This window comes from Lissotriton helveticus, chromosome 8 (assembly GCF_964261635.1).
Source record: "Lissotriton helveticus chromosome 8, aLisHel1.1, whole genome shotgun sequence".
NCBI classification, from domain to species: domain Eukaryota; kingdom Metazoa; phylum Chordata; class Amphibia; order Caudata; family Salamandridae; genus Lissotriton; species Lissotriton helveticus.
The window spans coordinates 1,133,764,516-1,133,783,586 of record NC_136069.1 but is presented as its reverse complement, the minus strand read 5'-3'; the positions used below and the strand labels follow the sequence as shown (position 1 = coordinate 1,133,783,586).

General features: G+C 45.3%; 1 protein-coding gene across 2 annotated transcripts in view; it reads right to left on the bottom strand.

Moving 5' to 3' along the window:
- Positions 1-19,071, bottom strand: part of SLC67A2 (solute carrier family 67 member 2) — a 247,332-nt gene that overhangs the window by 32,782 nt on the left and 195,479 nt on the right. Inside the window, exon 5 of one of the 2 annotated variants that reach the window (XM_078656131.1) lies at positions 7,867-8,076. In XM_078656131.1, the coding sequence (XP_078512257.1) occupies positions 7,867-8,076 (210 nt within the window). The remainder of the gene's footprint in view (positions 1-7,866; positions 8,077-19,071) is intronic. The other variant, XM_078656132.1, reaches the window with a different exon arrangement.

Genomic DNA, 19,071 nt, shown 5'->3' with positions numbered 1-19,071 from the left:
GCTCTGTTTTAGTTTTCCTATAGGGTACCTGGTGAACCATAAAGATAGGTTTAAGAGATAAACCAGTGAGTGTCTGTAACCTGAGGCAAACCTGTAGGTGGAAATCCCTCCAACTTTATTGCAATTGAACTTGCACATTTGTACGTAAGCCAATTGTTCACCCAATTGTTCACGTCTTTGCTGCTCCAAAAAATATACCCAGGACTGGTCATCACTGGGGATGTACATATGCATGTATTACATACTTGTATGGTTGAAAGTAGTTCCTTTATAGCACCAAATCACAGAAAATAGGATCAAAAAGCATGACCCTGCATTTTGATTTAATCATTTATTTTTTAGGCGAACACATATAACAGAGTCTCTGATCCATGTTCTCCTGAAGGGAAGGCTGGTCACAGCTGTGGCTGTTGAAGGACCAAGGGAAGAGAATTGCTTTTAGGGCTGCTTTGAATCCAATGAGCCTGGACAGGCCCCTTGAGAATGGAACTAAGGAGTTCAATCGTCAGAGACACTGTCCTTTTGACAGTTGTATTCAAACATACCTACGTTTGACCCTAGTTGTATTCTAGCTGCTAGGAGCCATGTAATCAGCGCCTATGTAGATGATGAGCATTATGAAAACTTAACTTAAACTATTCAAAAGAACGAACTTAATTTAACAAAATTGTTAGAAGCACATATTTACAGTGATAATGTAGCGTACATTCTACACATTCTAACCTAATCAGTATTACCCAGACTTTAATGCAAAGGAAACTAAGGGGAGTAGTTCTGCAAATTGACTCACAAGAATGCCCCAAAGGTGCAGTGTACCTACTCCTCCACCTTCCATGTATTATATACTTGAAAAACTGGATGAGCTCTATAGAATTGTTTTCAGCCTCTAAATCTGAGGATGAACTCTTTTTATTTATTTATTCAGGACAATAGCTCAAATATTTTCATATAGCATTGCGTGAAAATTCGGATAAAACATTACCGTCAGGGCACTAAATGTATTTTAGTGATCGGGTTAGTTATGCATCGAGTTTGGATAGCAAGCTTGATGACTCAACATTCCTAATGTTCTGCTTTAGCGGGCATGATATCTACTTTGTAGGTTAAGCTTTGGTTTGCCGAGTCAGGAAAGCACCCGTATATGCCATTATCTGTAAACGATGAGAAACAACGTACATCGTTACTCTATGAAATGCAATACTTCTAGTTTGGTGCTGGTCTGGTATAACTTAATGTGCTAAATTCCAGTTCTATTGTGAGGTAGCATGTAAAATGCAGCTAGATGTATCAAACAACAAGCATTTGCAATGCAATAGGTCTCGTATTAGGAAAGTTTGAGCTATTGGTCTTGTAAATGACAATTTTTTTATTTAGGTTTTGTTTTTGAAAATAGCGAAATTAATAGCTTTGTCATTTACCATGCCAATAGTTATAACTTTCGCAAATGTGACACCTATAGCATTTGTAATGCAATATGTGTTGTATTTACGTGACTTACATGTATTGATATTACAAATAACAATGGTTTTTTAATTTTTTTTAATAATTAATACTTAAATAAAAGTTATTGTAATTTATAATGGCAATAGCTTAAACTTTTGTAAATAACATGTGTGAAGATTATGTTCAGTGTATTTTATTGTGATGAAAATCCAAGAACATATGTCAAATATTAACATCTTTTGTTACATTTGTAATAAAGCTTGAAACATTGAGATAACATATTTGAACCAGTTGTTGTTGAATGGTTGCACAGATTGATGCTGTGGTGGAGCTCAGTGATGTTGTGGTGCCACTGAGTGATGCTGTGGTGGTGCTGAGTGATGCTGTATGCTATGCTATGTTTTGATATCCTATGTTTTGTTTTGTTATGCTATGCTATGCTGTTTTGTTATGCTATGTTTTGTTATGCTATGCTATGTTTTGCTATGCTATGCTATGTTATGCTATGTTTTGTTATGCTATGCATTGTTATGCTATGTTTTGCTCTGCTATGCTATGTTATGCTATGCTATGTTTTGTTGTGTTTTATTATGCTATGCTTTGTTTTGCTATGCTATGCTTTGTTATGCTATGCTTTGTCTTGCTATGCTATGCTTTGTTATGCTATGCTATGTTTTGTTGTGTTGGTATGCTGTGCTGTGTTTTGCTATGCTATTATGTTTTGTTATGTTTTGTTCAGCCATGCTATGTTTTGTTAAGCTATGCTGTTTTGTTGTGTTTTGTTATGCTATGTTTTGTTATGCTATGCTATGTTTTGTTTTGCTATCCTATGCTTTGTTTTGTTATGCTATGCTATGTTTAGTTTTGCTATCCTATGCTTTGTTTTGTTATGCTATGCTATGTTTTGTTGTGTTTTGTTATGCTATGCTATGTTTTGTTGTGTTGTGTTTCGCTAGGCTATGCTTTGTTATGCTATGCTATGTTGTGTTATGCTATGCTATGTTTTGCTCTGCTATGCTTTGTTATGCTATGTTTTGTTATGCTATGTTTTGTTATGCCATGCTATGCTTTGTTATGCTATGCTATGTTTTGCTGTGTTTGGTATGCTATGCTGTGTTTTGCTATGCTATTATATGTTTTGTTATGTTTTGTTAAGCCATGCTATGTTTTGTTGTGTTTTGTTAAGCTATGCTGTTTTGTTGTGTTTTGTTATGCTATGTGTTGTTGTGTTTTGTTATGCTATGTTTTGTTATGTTATGCTATGTTTTGTTATGCTATGTTTTGTTATGCTATGCTATGTTTTGTTATGATATGCTATGTTGTGTTTTGTTATGCTATGCTATGTTTTGCTATGTATGCTATGTTTTGTTGTGTTTTGTTATGCTATGGCTTGTTGTGTTTTGCTATGGTTTGTTATGGTATGGTTTGTTGTGTTATGCTATGTTTTGTTATGCTATGTTTTGTTATGCTATGCTATGTTTTGCTATGCTATGCTTTGTTATGCTATGCTATGTTTTGCTATGCTATGCTATGCTATGCTATGTTTTGTTATGCTATGCTATGTTTTGCTCTGCTATGCTATGTTTTGCTCTGCTATGCTTTGCTATGCTATGCTATATTTTGTTATGCTATGTTTTGTTGTGTTTAATTATGCTATGCTTTGTTTAGTTATGCTATGTTTTGTTATGCTATGTTTTGTTATGCTATGCTAAGCTTTGTTTTGCTATGCTATGCTATGTTGTGTTTTGTTATGCTATGCTATGCTTTGTTGTGTTGCTTTGTTATGCTATGCTATATTTTGTTATGCTATGTTTTGTTGTGTTTAATTATGCTATGCTTTGTTTAGTTATGCTATGTTTTGTTATGCTATGTTTTGTTATGCTATGCTAAGCTTTGTTTTGCTATGCTATGCTATGTTGTGTTTTGTTATGCTATGCTTTGTTGTGTTTTGTTATGCTATGCTATGCTTTGTTATATATGCTATGGTTTGTTGTGTTTTGCTATGTTTTGTTTTGCTATGTTTTGTTTTGCTATGTTTTGATTTGCTATGTTTTGTTATGCTATGTTTTGTTATGCTATGCTTTGTTGTGTTTTGCTATGTTTTGTTTTGCTATGCTATGCTATGTTATACTATTCTATGTTTTGTTTTGCTATGCTTTGTTTTGTTATGCTATGTTTTGTTATGCTATGTTTTGTTATGCTATGGTATGTTTTGTTGTGTTTTGTTATGCTATGCTATGTTTTCCTATCCTATGCTTTGTTTTGTTATGCTATGCTATGTTTTGTTATGCTATGCTGGTGAGGGTGAGTGAGGGTGAGGGTGAGTGAGGGTGGGTGGGTGGGTGGGTGAGGGTGGGTGAGTGAGGGTGGGTGGGTGAGTGAGGGTGAGTGTGTTAGAGCGAGGGTGAGGGTGAGAGGTTGTGTATCCTATGCTTTTTTTGTTATGCCATGCTATGTTTTGTTATGCTATGCTGATGAGTGAGTGAGGGTGTGTGAGGGTGTGTGAGGGGGTGTGAGGGTGAGGGTGTGATGGTGTGTGAGGGTGAGAGGGTTGGGAGGGTGAGGGGGGGTGAGGGTGTGAGGGTGAGTGAGGGTGTGTGAGGGTGAGGGTGTGTGCGGGTGAGGGTGTGGGGGGGTGAGGGAGTGTGGGTGTGTGAGGGGGTGTGGGGGTGTGAGGATGTGGGGGGGTGAGGGTGAGGGGGTGTAAATCGCATAACTCCAGTTTCCTTCATATATATTCTGTGTGTGTAAAGAGATATTAAGTGCTCTGTCTACAATTAGAGGTTATACATTACCATTACACAATTAAACATGTTTTTAAAATTTGCACATATGCAAGTTTAACCGTTAAACACTATCCCCCTCCCCATTTGTACTGTTCGTGAGTTTTGTGTTAAGCAGGGTAAACAAAACACACAGTGTAAAGCTGCTGCCTCAATTAAAGAACTGGACCTTTATATTCTGCAAATTAGGCACTATGAAAGCGGCGGTAGCCACGTGTTTGTAGGGACACATATTTTTTGTTGTGGCGTAGCTCTTTAGGTGCACTTTTTTTGGTCATTTGTATTTTCTCCTTAGCGCTGTTAGTCCCTAAAAGAACACTTCAGTCATGTTTAACTTATTCAAGCTAGCTGGGCACAGATGCATTTGCACTCATTGGAAAGGCTAAGTAAATCGCTATGTTTTTCGTTATAGTTTGGTAAATAGCAAGGGTGGGGTAAAACAGGTCTATGGTCGTCTTTTTAGACAGGCTAACCTACAAAAATACTTGGTGTGAAGCTGCTGTATGTCCAAAGCCACAGCACATTTCCGCCTCAAAATAAACAGAGATCGCGCAATGCTGCATATAAACTGGTGAGTTGTGGCGCTCAGCAGCAGCAGATAATTGCTGTCTGATATTAGCCCGAGCACATGTTTCCTTTCAAATTAAGTAGTAGAAAAAAACACTGCAATTAATACAGTTTACATTTTTGGCTTATATGCTCTTTGTTCTGCTAATAAAAAAAAAATACAGTGTAAAGGTGCTGCCTCATAAAAGTACCGGCCTTGTATTCCTTGCAAGTTATGTACTAGAACAGCGGCTGTAGCCGAGTGTTTGTAGGTACACATAAATTGAGTTGGTATCGTAGCTCCACTAAAGGCGATATGTGTATTTTTTTACTAAGTACTGCTATTCCCTCACAGTAAGAAGCACACAAAAAACCTTTTTATTTAAGAAACAAAACAACAAATGTAGAGTTACATGCATGTTTGTAGTAAAATACATATACAATGTAAAGCTGCTGTCTATTTACAACACCAGCACTTCCTTTCTTAAAAGGAAGGCTGGAGCTACGTGTTTGCAACTAAACTCAAATTGTTTGGGGTAAAAAGGCAGACTAAAAGTATACTGGAGTGTGACTGTATGTGTAAATCCCTACACTTGAGAAAGGAAACCAGGCAGGCTAATTAAGGGCGAAGTAGATGAGCGAGAAAGATTGTAATCTTTCCTCTGCAACATCTGTGGTATGCAAATCAAGGACAGCAGGACGCTGAGGTTGTTAAACTTACAAAGGGCACCACTAAACTTAGGGAAAAAAAACAAAGTTTGCTCGCAGATTCACTAAATAAACTAGGTATGAGAACCCACACACCATAATTTTGAACGGTTTAACCTTAGACCAGCCCTCTCTGCATTAAATCACTTTCAACTTCAACATCACTGTTGTACCTTTAACAGAACGTTATGTTATTGATATTTAAAATTCATGCAGATGTTTCAAACTGAGAGGATGTGGCATTACGGTCAGACAAGCCGGCTTTGGAACTGGTGAACCTGGTTCGAGTTCTGGCGTCGGCTCAACATCCTGTGATTACGGGAAAATTACTTAATCTAAAAAAATGAATATGACCCTGTATAATATAACAGATGCTCGTGTACAGCGATGCAATATCTTCGGGTCGAGTTTACTCTACATACAGATACAAAAAAACACTGACCTGTGCATGATGTTAAAGAGTGTATGATGCTGGTGCAAGTCTAAATATGATTATAATATGAAAAATTCAAAACAGATTTTACATTGTGAAAGCTTATTTTTTCTATAGGCCTTTGTTGTGACCCCGTTCTTGTGTATGAACCCTCACACAATCATGACAGCGATCCAAACCCTCCCTCCGAGCACAGGCCGGCGGCGCGCATCATCCCTCCACATTTGCGAGGAAATGCCTATATTTTCTGCCGCGATATGCAACCGCGCATGCATGTAATGCCTCCCTGCCCTGGTTTCTCGGGTGTCAGCTCATGAAAGAAAAGCCTCACCGAATAAATCAGGTTTAAAAACCAATTGCTGACTCTCAGGCATTGGGCATTTGTGTGAATTGGGTTTAATTTGGGACTTCATTGTTGTCATTGTTTTCGTGCGATATGAAGTGATAAAAGGAATTTGTCAGGTAGTGTTGAGGAAGCGCGTCACATGGCATGAATTAGCAGCGATGCTGCGGTGGAGGTTTTTTTTTTTTAGCTGTGGAGAAGAGAACCGACAGCCTCACCTCGGAGGCAGGAACTTACTGCTTAGCTCTCCCTCCTTCAGACAAAGTTAGTGTGCAAGCACGTGGACACACATTTAACCCTCTCCACCATGGTGGGATTTTCAGCTGAACAACTGCAACTGGAATTTGCGCCCAGTTTGTGTTCCCTCATCTCCATTCTTACATTTTTAACATCAATCGTGTTCCTTTGGCAAGAAAAGAAGGTGATGTATGTATTACTTAAAGCTATTTGGCTACAGATGTCGAACTGATAAACACAATGTAGACATCTTCAGTGTTTATTACAATTGATGGCGGATTCGTGAAACATATGCTCGTGTAATACATTTTTTTTTTAATTTCAGCAACAGTACCTATCCTATTTTATTAAACCATTCATAGGACCAGTAATGATACACGATTAAACAATTACAAATGAACAAGTTACAAAAGCAAACGTTAAGTTACATGTTTGTAGAAGCGAGGCACGGCCTGCGGCCGTGAATAAGTGACGGCGGGAGGCGGGGCAGCTGAAGCCTTTGATGTGGCAAATGCTGCTGGCAGGGGGAAGCCTGTGGGGAAATGCAAGCTCGTGCACGAGGAGCTTGTGGTCACGTGATTTCACGTGAACTGTTGAAAATCCGGATCGTAAAAAGTCAGCTTTGTGGATGGACGGCAAAAGGTCTCTCTACGAGACCTAAAAATCCGCTCGCAAAGGGGCAGATTCTCAGAATCTGCCCCTTTGCGACCGGTATTTTTGCATTTGGGATGTATCATCCCAAATGCAAAAATCGCAAATTGAGAAATCGCTAAATTGCGATTATTTGCATTTAAGGAATCTCAACTCAAGTTTCATGTTGCGCATGCCCTAAGGGCATGTGTGTGCGCAACATATGTGCACAGATCAATTTCAGGGGGTGCAACAGGGTGTCCTTTGGACACCCCTGCACCTTTGAAATCGCAATCTCAATTTGCGATTCGCTAATTGCGATTCGCTAATTGAGATTGTCTTCCCATTCATTCCTATGGGCCTCTAGGCTGATAGGAATGAATGGGGAGGTATTCCTTAATTGCGAGTCGCAATTAAGGAATTCTAAGAAATCGATATTTTTTTTGTGAATTCTTGATGCATTCCATTTTGCTATTCCTTAAAAGCGAATCGGAATTTTTCGCTATTAAGGAATCGCAAAATGGGTTGTTGATGCATCTGGGGGTTGATTTTTATCTCACACAACAGACCAATTTTATTCATGGAAGTAAAGAGCAAACCATTCCCCTACCAACTCCAATTTCACAGTATATTCACGAGACAGAAAATGTAAACAGCAAGATGGTAGCTGTTCCAAACACGATAACAAAACCTACCTGCAAAATACCTACACCATGTGTTCATGAGAATGATGCAGAGCTTACCTGCATTCAAAACGAATATGGAAGCACAGAGGAAGGACGTAAGGTAAAAACCGCCCTCTAGTTCTGTAAGGTAGCCGCCAACCACTGGTCCAAGAATGAAGCCCATACCTGAGGCTGAATTAAATTGTCCAATCACAAGCGGGCGATCCCTCTCGGTCACGAGATCAGAGAGGAGTGCTTTAGAGATGGAAATTGAGTGTTTGAAAATACCTGCAAACGAATAAAAACAGACAGAGACAGAGCATTATTAGTATTTTTCCAATAGGTAAAGCAACAAAAAAAAAGTGCCCCCTGTGTTCGTTATGGTGTGCCCGTGCCCAGAAACATGAAGGACAAGCCCATAGGCATTTTAGAGTCCGTAAAGTAGTACTCCTGCAGTATTCTTTTACAAACTCTTACATGCCTTTGTTAATTGGCTCTAAAACATTAAAAATATGAATATTCAGCGACTATTTGTGCATAATTAGTACAATCAGAATGGACTTTGCCCTCCTTGCACTCTTACTAACAGGAAGTTGCATATTTTTGGGCCAATTCACAAAGGCATAAAGGAGTACGTTCCAGTACTACTTCCCTTAGTCCTAAATACTTTTGTGAAATGGACCCATGGCATTGACAAATAATATGTGTAGATTTCCAAGTGCAGGTATATGCCCGCACATCCCCTTAGAACTATGCTAACAGGTAGAGGGAAGACATACATCTAAATCTATTACTACCCATAACATTACAATTATAGTTTATCTATACCTTCAAGTACATGGTATTGATAGCATGAAGCACAGTATACATATTGTCTATGTATGAGGAGTGGTTGTGAACTTGTACACATGCCAAAGAAGAAAAGAAGGCTAACACCCACTCATGACACTAGTTTTCTACCATGCAATACAAAGCAGGGACAGAGCATCTACTATAGGGTCATTTCTATAGGGGCTTCACAAGGCTATGACTGGCATTTGTGTCACACTGAAGCAAACACCTTTCTCAGAATGTCTGGAGAGGATGGAGGTTTGTTCTACATTTTATTGACTCAAGAGGGTCATTTCACTGTGATACAACAAACAGACATGCAGCTTAGCTGAAAGGTGAATCTACAGATTAGTTACATAAATACAACCATTGACCTCAGGAGACTGGGTCCACTTGAGGACCTGGATTGAGAACCCTGGGTGTTGGTCTGTGTGACACTGTGAAAATTGTAACAAGCAACGCTGATCTTGAACAAGTACAACCCCCAATACCCCACATTCTGTGATCAAGGCATCTAAAGTGGAGGATGCCAAATGTATGCCCTATGATGCCTCAGGACAGTATGTGTGCTCCGTTTGATCTCTGTGAAGGTACAGTGAATGGCCATATGAAGCGGGTGAGGAGATGGGGAGAGGGCCATATGCAGCATCCTCTGGAAATAGCAATCCATAATTACATCACAGTTCCTCTAAAATCACATTTCTTGTCATTTCACTACATTTACTTCTTAAATCACAGGTTATGTAAAGAAGACCACTGTGACATGTTCCGGTCACTGTGATGTTACTGTCCAAGTCAACACACAAGTGCTACACGTGCTGCGGTATTGAGCAAGCAGCCACTTCTTTCCTGGATCCCAGGAATCAAGTGATGTGCCACTAGACAAATGGAATAAGCACCATTAACGTGCCTCCCCAGGAACCGTGGTGTGAACATGTCTCAAGAGGTCCTAGCAATAGACAGATTGGATATTGATGCAGTGCGAGTGGTGTCGACTGGAATAATGGTGTGATATCTTTTGGGGTGTCTGAAGCTTGCCAATGGTTCCGAACTTTTCAACTGCAACATACATTCTGAGGAGCAATTTTTTCATTTCTGGATCCCTTCCTAATTTATGCCCACATTTCCTGGTTGGTAGTCCTTTCCGGAATATTATGATGACTGTTCTGAAAAAGGAAGACAGGCTACCACTGCACATATGTGTTCTAAAGGTGGCTTTGTAGATAGCCATTGACTGTACACTGCAGATGTACACTTAAACTCTTAAAACACATTGCTGTAATGGATTTTTGGACCTGTATCCATGGTGTGTTAATTGTGCCATTGCTTTCTCTCTCGATCGAATAAAGCAAGTGGGTCCATACTCACAAATAAAGTTTAGAGAGGTTTGATATCACTGAATGAATAGATTTAATCCCATGGCTATGGCTCTGGTTACAGACATTTGTTCCTAACTTCACCACATACCATATATGCAGATTCCTGAAAATGAAGCGGATTGGCAGCATGAGCCACATGACACTATACCTCTAATGAGTTGAGGCTGCTCCAAAAATTAACAATGGAAATAAACATATTATTACACTAGCAGCCCGCCCCGGCGTTGCCCGGGGCAGAAGGGGCCTGGGGGCAGCATTTTCGGATTTTGTGCAGTCCCGGCCGGGCCCCCGCCCGCCCCGACATTGCGTAGACCGCCTCCCGCCCCCCGCCCGCCTGCCTTCCGCCTCCCGCCCGCCTCCCGCCTCCCGCCAGCCTCCCGCCCGCCTGCCTCTGCCTTACCTGAGCCGCGCTCCGGACTTCACCGCCACTCCCGGGCCCCCGCCCGCCCCGACATTGCCCAGACCGCCTCCCGCCTCGCCTTACCTGATGCGCCGCTCCTCTCCGAGCTCCGGACTTCACCGCCACTCCTCGCCGCTCGTCACCGCTCCTCCCCTGTCGTCATCACGCACGTCGAGGTTGCGGTCAGCACTACGTCGCGGCCGGCGCTAGTTTTAGGGGACTACTTTGTTTATAAATTAAAAATTTTTTATTTACGTTTTATTTTTATTTTATGTCACCTATGTCCATCTACACACCCTGAGGATTCCAACAATGTATTGGGTGTGTGGATTGGCGCTGAGGTTCCCGAGTTTACCTTGCCAAAAGGTTTCTGTTCTCTCTTTATAATAGTAGTATAGATTAAACTCACAAATCTCAGATATCTATACCGACATGACAGGATCGCCAGACCTAATCTCCAAAGAGAAATTTAGGCATTCTGATTATCTCCCTAATTTAAAAAAAATAAATAAAAGAACTCTCTCATTCCACCGCGTGATCCACATTCCTTACATTTGCAACTTTGACTCTTCTAAATTGTATGTGAGCTCCTGATCACGCCAGGATCTGAAACCGAGATCTGCATTGAAGATTTAGGCAATCTTCTTGACTTGTTATGTTTTATGGAGGAAGCTGGATTAGAAGACTCTTATTGGCTTACAGGGCTTAAATTAATATCAAATGCTCCAATGTGTGGGAGTGTGGACGAGAAGTTTAGGCTTATCAGAGGCCAGTGTTAATGGTTTTGTTGGACACACACAGTCAATAAAGGAGACATGCACTCAAGAATAAACTCTAAACCAATTTAGAAAAATAACACGTATTTTTATATTTATGTTAACACCAAGAACTTTGTAATATGGTAAGTATTTTTTGGAATAGCAATTTTTGCAGGTAAGTGCATGTATGCTGTAATGCTTTCCAACAGAGAAAAAAGCATATACTGCATACAGGTGTTTGCAAATAATTCTCAAGGTGCCTTTTAGGAAATAAGGGGCTAGGAGGTCAAGATCCAAAGTATCAACAGCCCTGCCCTGCCCTGGAGTGTCTGGGTGCAGAGGTGTGTGATGGGTTCATAGCCTTGCGCGCTTCACATCAGGCAAGGGGGGTGGCCACCTAGAAACAGGCTAAAGGGAAGAACTTGAGGACTAGATCAGGAGCTCCCAACAGGAGGCTCGGGTTGTGGGGGTCCTGGCAGCAGGGGAGCACTATCTATTGTTAAGGATCTGGGCCCAGGAGCTTGGGTGCAGGGGATTTTGGTCGGCTGATGCCCATGCGTCACAGGCACCCACGGTTCCTGGTTAGATCTGAAAGAAGGACAAATCAGGACAGTTGGGCAACTCTTGGTGCTGGCCTCTGGGATCCTGCTTGGCCTATATGGAGTTGAAGTCTGGATTGGACTCAAACAAGGTTTGGTTGCTACAAAAGGTCTGGTACCCCAGGTATTGGTGCAGGGGTGCTCCAGTTGTTCCTGGCGTCTGCTCACTTGGTGGGGAAGACTATTTGACCTCTTGGAGCACAGTGACCTCTTCCTGGGTGGCTGCTGCATTGGTGGACCCGGTGAACAGCAGAACGGTGACCCAGATGTTGCGGCTGGTGCCTGCACAAAAGCGACTTCTCCACTTCAAGGGAGATCTTGATGTTTTGGCTAAATGCTGGGGGTCATCCGAGAGTTTTGGAGGCTTCATACCTGCAGGATGAGTTGGGTTGTTGCAACTGTCGGGACAGGAGCAAGTAGGCAAGCAGGGTTAGGCGCCAAATTCCACGAGGAGTCAGAAGTTCTAGCTTCTTCGGCTCTTTGTCCCCTTCTTTCTTCAGTCCGACAAATATAAGTTCCTGGTGTCAGGGGGCTACCTAAATACTAAATTTAGGGGCATTAAGTGGAGTGAAGGGTAGTAGCCAATGGGCTACTTACCCGTGGGGTAACTACATCCCCCTTATTACTTACCCTTGGGGTAACTACATCCCCTTTATGAACAACTTGCTGTGGGGAGTGGGAATAACCCTGTCCTCAAATTCCTATTTCAACCAAAATCAAAATGGTGGAACCCTTCATTCGTGAAGCACATCAGGCAGTCCACCTTAGGGGTGTGACTGGCCTGGTAGTGCACCACACCTCCTAGTATAGATAATTCCAGCCTGTACTGGTGGCAACTGGGCCTCAGGGCAGGTGGTAGCATCTCCCAGGTCTGGGGGAAGCCAGGGTCACATATCAAAGGCAGCAGGAACTTTGAAGTCCCTGGCCCTGGTATGAAGATCCACTAGTCACCCTGTTGGAGGAGGTGTGAACACCTTCCTCAGGAGCAGGCATTGTTTCTGGCCTCAGAGTGCTGGCTCTCACCTGCAGGGAGTCAGAAGCATGTTTGTGGTGACAGGCTGGACAATACCACTCAGCCAGCACACTTAGAGGCTGTTACTCCAGGGGGCACCTCTAAGGGGCCCTCTCGGTGAATATATTAATAAATCCACTACTGGCATCAGGATGGATTTATTAAGACAAGGTGGTTTATACCAAACACCATAGGTTTCAGTGAAGCCATCATGTAGCTGGGGAACTCATAATGACCTGTGTCCAGTACATATACTAAAGATGGCCTCCAGATTCACAGGTACTATCTAGCAATCAAACTAGGCGGTACAGGGGCATATCTGCTCATGCAGATATTTCCTCACGTAGCACAAGTTACTACTTGTGTAACGATATATCTGTAAGAGACATTAGTTAGTGATAGATTCCTTACCTTAGAATATCCCCAGGCGTCAGACTGGATCCGGAAAGTTCTGCTAGCAGTACCCCTGCGTGTCAGTAGGTGGTGTTGTGCGGCTCTGCGTCCATCGCTGGCGTTGTATGGCCCAAGATGACGTCCCGGAGACTACTTAGGAGCCACCCCTGCATGCTGACCTCAGTTCTGCACACGACTTTCTGCGCCAGGAACGCAGAGCCATGCAAGAAACTGACCACTGGTGCCATGAAACTAGGGCCCTGAAAGGGATGTCCTTTACCCTAGTAATTAGTTCGCAGAAAGGGGAGGATGGGTGGGGCGGTAAGGAATCTATCACTAACTAATGTCTCGTACAGATATATTGTTACACAAGTAGTAAGTTGTGCATCTGAAAGAGGTGTGTTAGTGATAGATTCCTTACCTTAGAATAGATACCCCAGCAATACCAACCCCGGTGGTGGGTCTGCGAAAAAGATTACACCAGAAAGTCACAGAGAAGAGAACGGCCAAAGAAGCCATCTCTCCGAACTTGACTGTCAAGGCAGTAATGCTTGGTAAACGTGTGCAGCGAGGCCCACGTAGCTGCCTGACAAATGTCCTGCAAGGGAACGCTGCGTCCCTAGTCAGTAGTAACTTCAGTTGCCCTGGTGGCATGCGGCCCCACAGGAGGCTCCTTCTTAGCCAACGAGTAACAGGCTTTGATGGAGGGAAAGACTCACTGAGAGATGGTCCGTTTGTGCACGGCCCAACCTTTTTTTGGCACCTAAGTAGCCAACAAAGAGCTGGTCATCCACCCGGAACTGTAGTGTGCGGCTCAGCTAGAAGGAGAGCGCACGTTTTGGGTGCAGACGGTGGAGCCTCTCTTCCTCTCTGGAAGAATGCAGAGGCGGAAAGAAGGTGGGCAAAGTGATGGTCTGCCTGATGTGGAAGGGCGTGACAACTTTTGGCAAGAAAGAAGGATGGGTCCTCAGAACCACCTTGTTCGGATGAACAGAAAGGAAAGGAGGTTTAGAAGAAAGAGCCTGGAGCTCGCTCACTCTTGTGGTAGAGGTGATAGCTACCAAGAAAGCAGTCTTGACAGTGAGAAGATTCAAAGGACAGTTATGAAGGTGGCGAATAGATCTAACCAAGGCTGTTCCCACTGCTGAAAGAGACCTTGCGCCACACAGTTCAGACGCCATTCGTGATCCATCATGCACCGGCGTCTGAGTTCATCCGCCCTGGCGTTCAAAGCACCCACCAGGTGTTGAACCAACAAGGTAATGCCTTGATGTTCCAGCCATGCCCAGAGGCGCAGAGCCTCCTGACATAGGGTCCAGGACCCCACCCCGCCCAGTTTGTTGCAATACCACATGGCGGTGGTGTTGTCCGTGAACACCTGCACCACACTTCCCCAGATAGAGGGAAGGATGCCTTCAGTGCGAGTCAGATCGCCCAAAGCTCCATAAGATTGATATGGAGCCGGGACTCCGTCGTAGACCAGAGGCCTCTGATCTTCGCCTCCCCCAGGTGGCCTCCCCATCCCAGGAGGGACGCATCCATCACCACTGTGTACTCCGGGTGGGGAAGGAAGAGGGATCTGCCATTGACCCAATCGCGATTTGTGAGCCACCACTGCAATTGACGTGCAGTGCCCTCCGAGATCTGGACGTGATCGGACAGGTTGCCCTGATGCTGTGCCCACTGGAACTTCAGGTCCCACTGCAGAGCCTGCATATGCCACTGGCATGTTGCACTAGCAGGATGCAGGAGGCCATCAGGCCCAGGAGCCGGAGGGTCATACTGACCGAAACCCGGGATAGAGGCTGAAAGATTGGAATCATAGCCTGAATATCCCGGACTCGCTGCTCGGGAGGATAAACCCGAAACCACGTTGAAACCAGAACCGCTCTGAAGATGGGGAGCTTCTGAGAAGGACTCAGGTGCGACTTCAGCATGTTGATGGAAAACCCCAGCAAATTCAGGAGGTCAGTAGTAGTCTGGTAGTGGGTGACAACTAACTGGGGCGCCTTTAACAACCAGTCATCGAGGTAGGGGAAGAATGACACCCCTGACCTGCATAGGTGAGCTGCGACGACCACCATCACTTTCGTGAACACTCGGGGGAGCTGGTAAGGCCAAAGGGGAGTACGGCAAACTGAAAATGCTCCTGGCCTACCGTGAACTGCAGGTAACGCCAGCAGGTCGGCAGGATGGGGATGTGAAAATTTGGGTCCTGCATGTCCAACCCTACCATCCAGTCCCCAGGGTCGAGGGCAGCCAATACCTGAGCCAGAGTAAACATCTTGAACTTTTCCGCAGGAAGAAATTGACGTTCCTGAGGTCCAAGATGGGGCGCAAGCCCCCCTTGTCCTTCTTGGGGACCAGAAAGTAGTGGGAATAACAACCACATCCTATCTCTGGCCCAAGAACATTCTTGATGGCCCCACATGCGGTGGAACTGAGGTGGCATGGCGGGGGTAGCCTCGAAGGGGAGGGAGTAACCCCTCCGGACGAGTTGCAGCACCCACTTGTCGGAAGTGACAGAACGCCAATGGGGAAGATGATGTTGAATCTTGCCACCCACTTCGTAAGGTGCCTTCTGAAGCTCAGACTAGGAAGGCTTCAAGGCGGTTGACGTGGGGGCGGAGGTGGACTGACCCTCACGCCGGCCCCCGGAGCCGACACGGCGGCCTACACGCCCACGCCCACGCTGAGTTTGGTTCTGAGAAGGCTTTTGACTGAACGAGCGGTTGCCCCTCCCTTGGCCAAGAAAGGAGTGAAAAGTAGACGTGGCAGGGCACGTGGCGGAAAGGCCCAAGGACTTGGCTGTAGCACAAGAGTCCTTAAAACACCCCAGCGTACTGTTGGCCTGATCACCAAACAGGCAAGTGCCATCAAAGGGCATGTCCATGAGAGAGCTCTGAACATCTGGGGAGAACCTGGTAGATCTCAACCAGCCGTGGCGACGAAGCCCCACAGTCGTGGAAATCGCCTTACTGTGGGAGTCCGCGGTGTCTAAGCAACAACGAATGGCGAATTTAGCTGTGTCCTTACCCTCGGCCCCAGCCTGGAACAGCACAGCCTGGACCTCTTCGGGACACTGAGGCAGCACCTGAGCAACGGTATCCACACCGCATGGGAATAGCGGCCCAATAGACATGCGGTGTTCACCAATCGCAGCCCCAAGCGGGCCGAGGAGAACAACCGCTTGCCCAACTGCTCCAGCTTCTTAGAGTTCTTATCCGGCGGAGCCGTGGGAAAGGCATTCTGGGATGTCGAAGCTTGAATGACCAGGCTCTCGGGCATAGGATGAGTGGTCAGAAAGGCAGGATCACCCAGCGCCGAGCGATGACCCCTGGCAACGTTCTTATCCACAGGCGCCCCTGTCGCCAGGAAGTGACCAAGTGCCCAATAAGACGTTGGTGAGGGCCTCATTAAATGGCAGCAGTGGTTCCGATGAAGTGGACGCCAACTGGAGCACTTCAGTGAGGAGATTAGTCTTCAGGGCCACTGTATGGAGATCAAGGTTAAGGAACCCAGCTGCCTGACTGAGCACCACGTGTACGAGGCACCTTCTATAGAGCACGGGGGAGAGGCAAACCCCAGGTCAGAGGAGGCGTCGAGGCTGCTGGCCTCCTCTAAGTCGTCCGCCCAATCCTGCTCAGAGTCGCACTGACAAGCAAGAGGGTCCTTGAACCCCTACCAGTCGTCCTCAATCTCTGCCGTGTGCAGCGCAGACCACAGCGGCCGGCAGGGACCGGGGAGGAACATATGGCGTCGCAAACGGCGCCGGCTGGGGGCCAACCGGTGCCATGTCCCAATATGGATCGCAGGCGGGGACAAAACCGCCTGGGAACTGGGGCAGAGGCGGAACCAACGGCATCCACTGCGGCACCTCAGGGGGAACTGAGGGTGGCGCTGGGGTCGGAGCTGGAAGCGTAGGACCTCTTGGCGCCGTGGCCGGAGCCAATGGCAGCGCCGGAGCCGCTGGTGACGCAGGAGCTGGAGCCGCCGATGGAGTCGACGGCCCAGCAGGATCCTAACACAGGACCGCGGGGCCCAAAGGCACACCGGCAGGAGCCCGAGGCCTAAACAGGTGGTCCATGGCAGAGGGAATTCTTGCACCTGTGCGGGAGTCACCGGCAGACCAGGGAAAGGCGGGTAGGCCGTAGGGGCGGAACCCCTGTCCCCCTCGTCCATATTCGAGGACCGACGGGGGGACTTTGGAGAGCGACAACACTTCTTCGACTTCTTTTTGTGTCGTCTCTTACCCGAATCCGAGGGTGAAGAATTGGAAGCCGAGGAGCGGTAATGGTGGCCCCACGAGCATTCTCAAGAACAGCCCCTGGACCGTGAAAGGCGCTGGGACGAGTGCCAAGGCCCGACAGTCCAGACAGGACCAGAAGTCGTGGTCACGTTCCAGGCAGTAGAGACAGATGACGTTGGGGTCCGCCACCGACACATTGCGACAGCAGGTCCCACAGGACTTAAAACCAGGCATACCTACACGCACCAGAGAAGACCAACAAGATACAAATGTTCAAAAAAAGATAGTCAAACAGTGACTAAGGTGCGTGCTCTAACCGGATCTGAGCTTACAGGTGTGGAAAAAGAAAGAACTGACATCGGCGCGCATGGGTGGCGCCTAAGTTGTCTCCGTGACGTCATCCCGGCGCATACGATGCCAGAGTTGGATGCGGAGCCGCACGGCGCCTCCTACTGACACACAGGGGTACTGCTAGCAGAACCTTCCTGATCCAGTCTGACGCCTGGGGATATTCTAAGGTAAGGAATCTATCACTAACGTGTCTCTTTCAGATTTATAATGCACCCTGCCTTAGGGCTGCAAGGCCTGCTGCAGGTGGGACTTACATATATTGCATACAGTGTTTGAGGGCAAGGCACACAGGGTGTGTGCCTTGTTGTGTTTTCACTTTTGTCTGCACAACTTCACAAAACTGAAATTTCCCTTAGGGTGTAAAAATTCACGCTGCACCCCTTACAGACCCTTTTTAGTACCCATGCCTTAGATACCAAGGGTACCATTTACTAGTGACTTACAGGAGTGCTAAAGGTCTTGCCAATTGGGGAACAAATGCACAGTTACCTTATTTTCGGTAAAAAACACTGGCACTGGGGACCTACTTAGCAGGAGCCCTGTGCACTTCTGTCAAAATTGAATCAGGTAACAGGTAAAACATGGGGGTGACCATGTCAAAAAGGGGCATTTTTGTACATTTTCCAACTATGTACAAATCACTAAGAAAGAATTAGTAACTCGGATTTATTTACAGGCCCTAAGGAATATCAACAACTCAGGGTAATTCCTAGAGAGATTCAGAAAACAAATGAGCAGAGATTTTCCCAAGTGCATACACCAAATACACTGTTTAGCTGTGGAGTTCAGGTGGGTGGGGTCTTCAAATCAAAGCTTTAGAAAAGAATTTCAAGACAGTTCATTAATATTTTTTCCCTGCAGGAATATCCCAGTCTCTGATGGCAATCTCAAATGTTTACATTTATGCAGAAGCAAAACAGCTATAGCTTTTCTTAGAAAGCAAGCGTGAACACATTTCTCTCGGTCAGAATGTCATTCATAATCGGATAGTTGTCCTTTTCCGGGCTGGCTTTGGGCAGCGTGACTAGAATAGTGGGGGGCGCTGGGTTTAGAAATAACTTATGGATTTAAAAGTACCTGCTGCTGTTCCTTGAGTGTCCAGCAGTTTTCAGACAACAATAAAATGTCAAGATAACTCTGGTGATTAATGTTCCTACTGGAGAGATATTGGAGTTGTGTCTAATGGCAGTTTTAACTCATCATTAAGTAGTGTAGAGGATTAATATGCCTGCAGCAAAGAATGTGTAACATGCACATCACAGAACTGTATTTTATGTGTCTAGATCAGTGGGGTACAGCTTTTGTCACAGA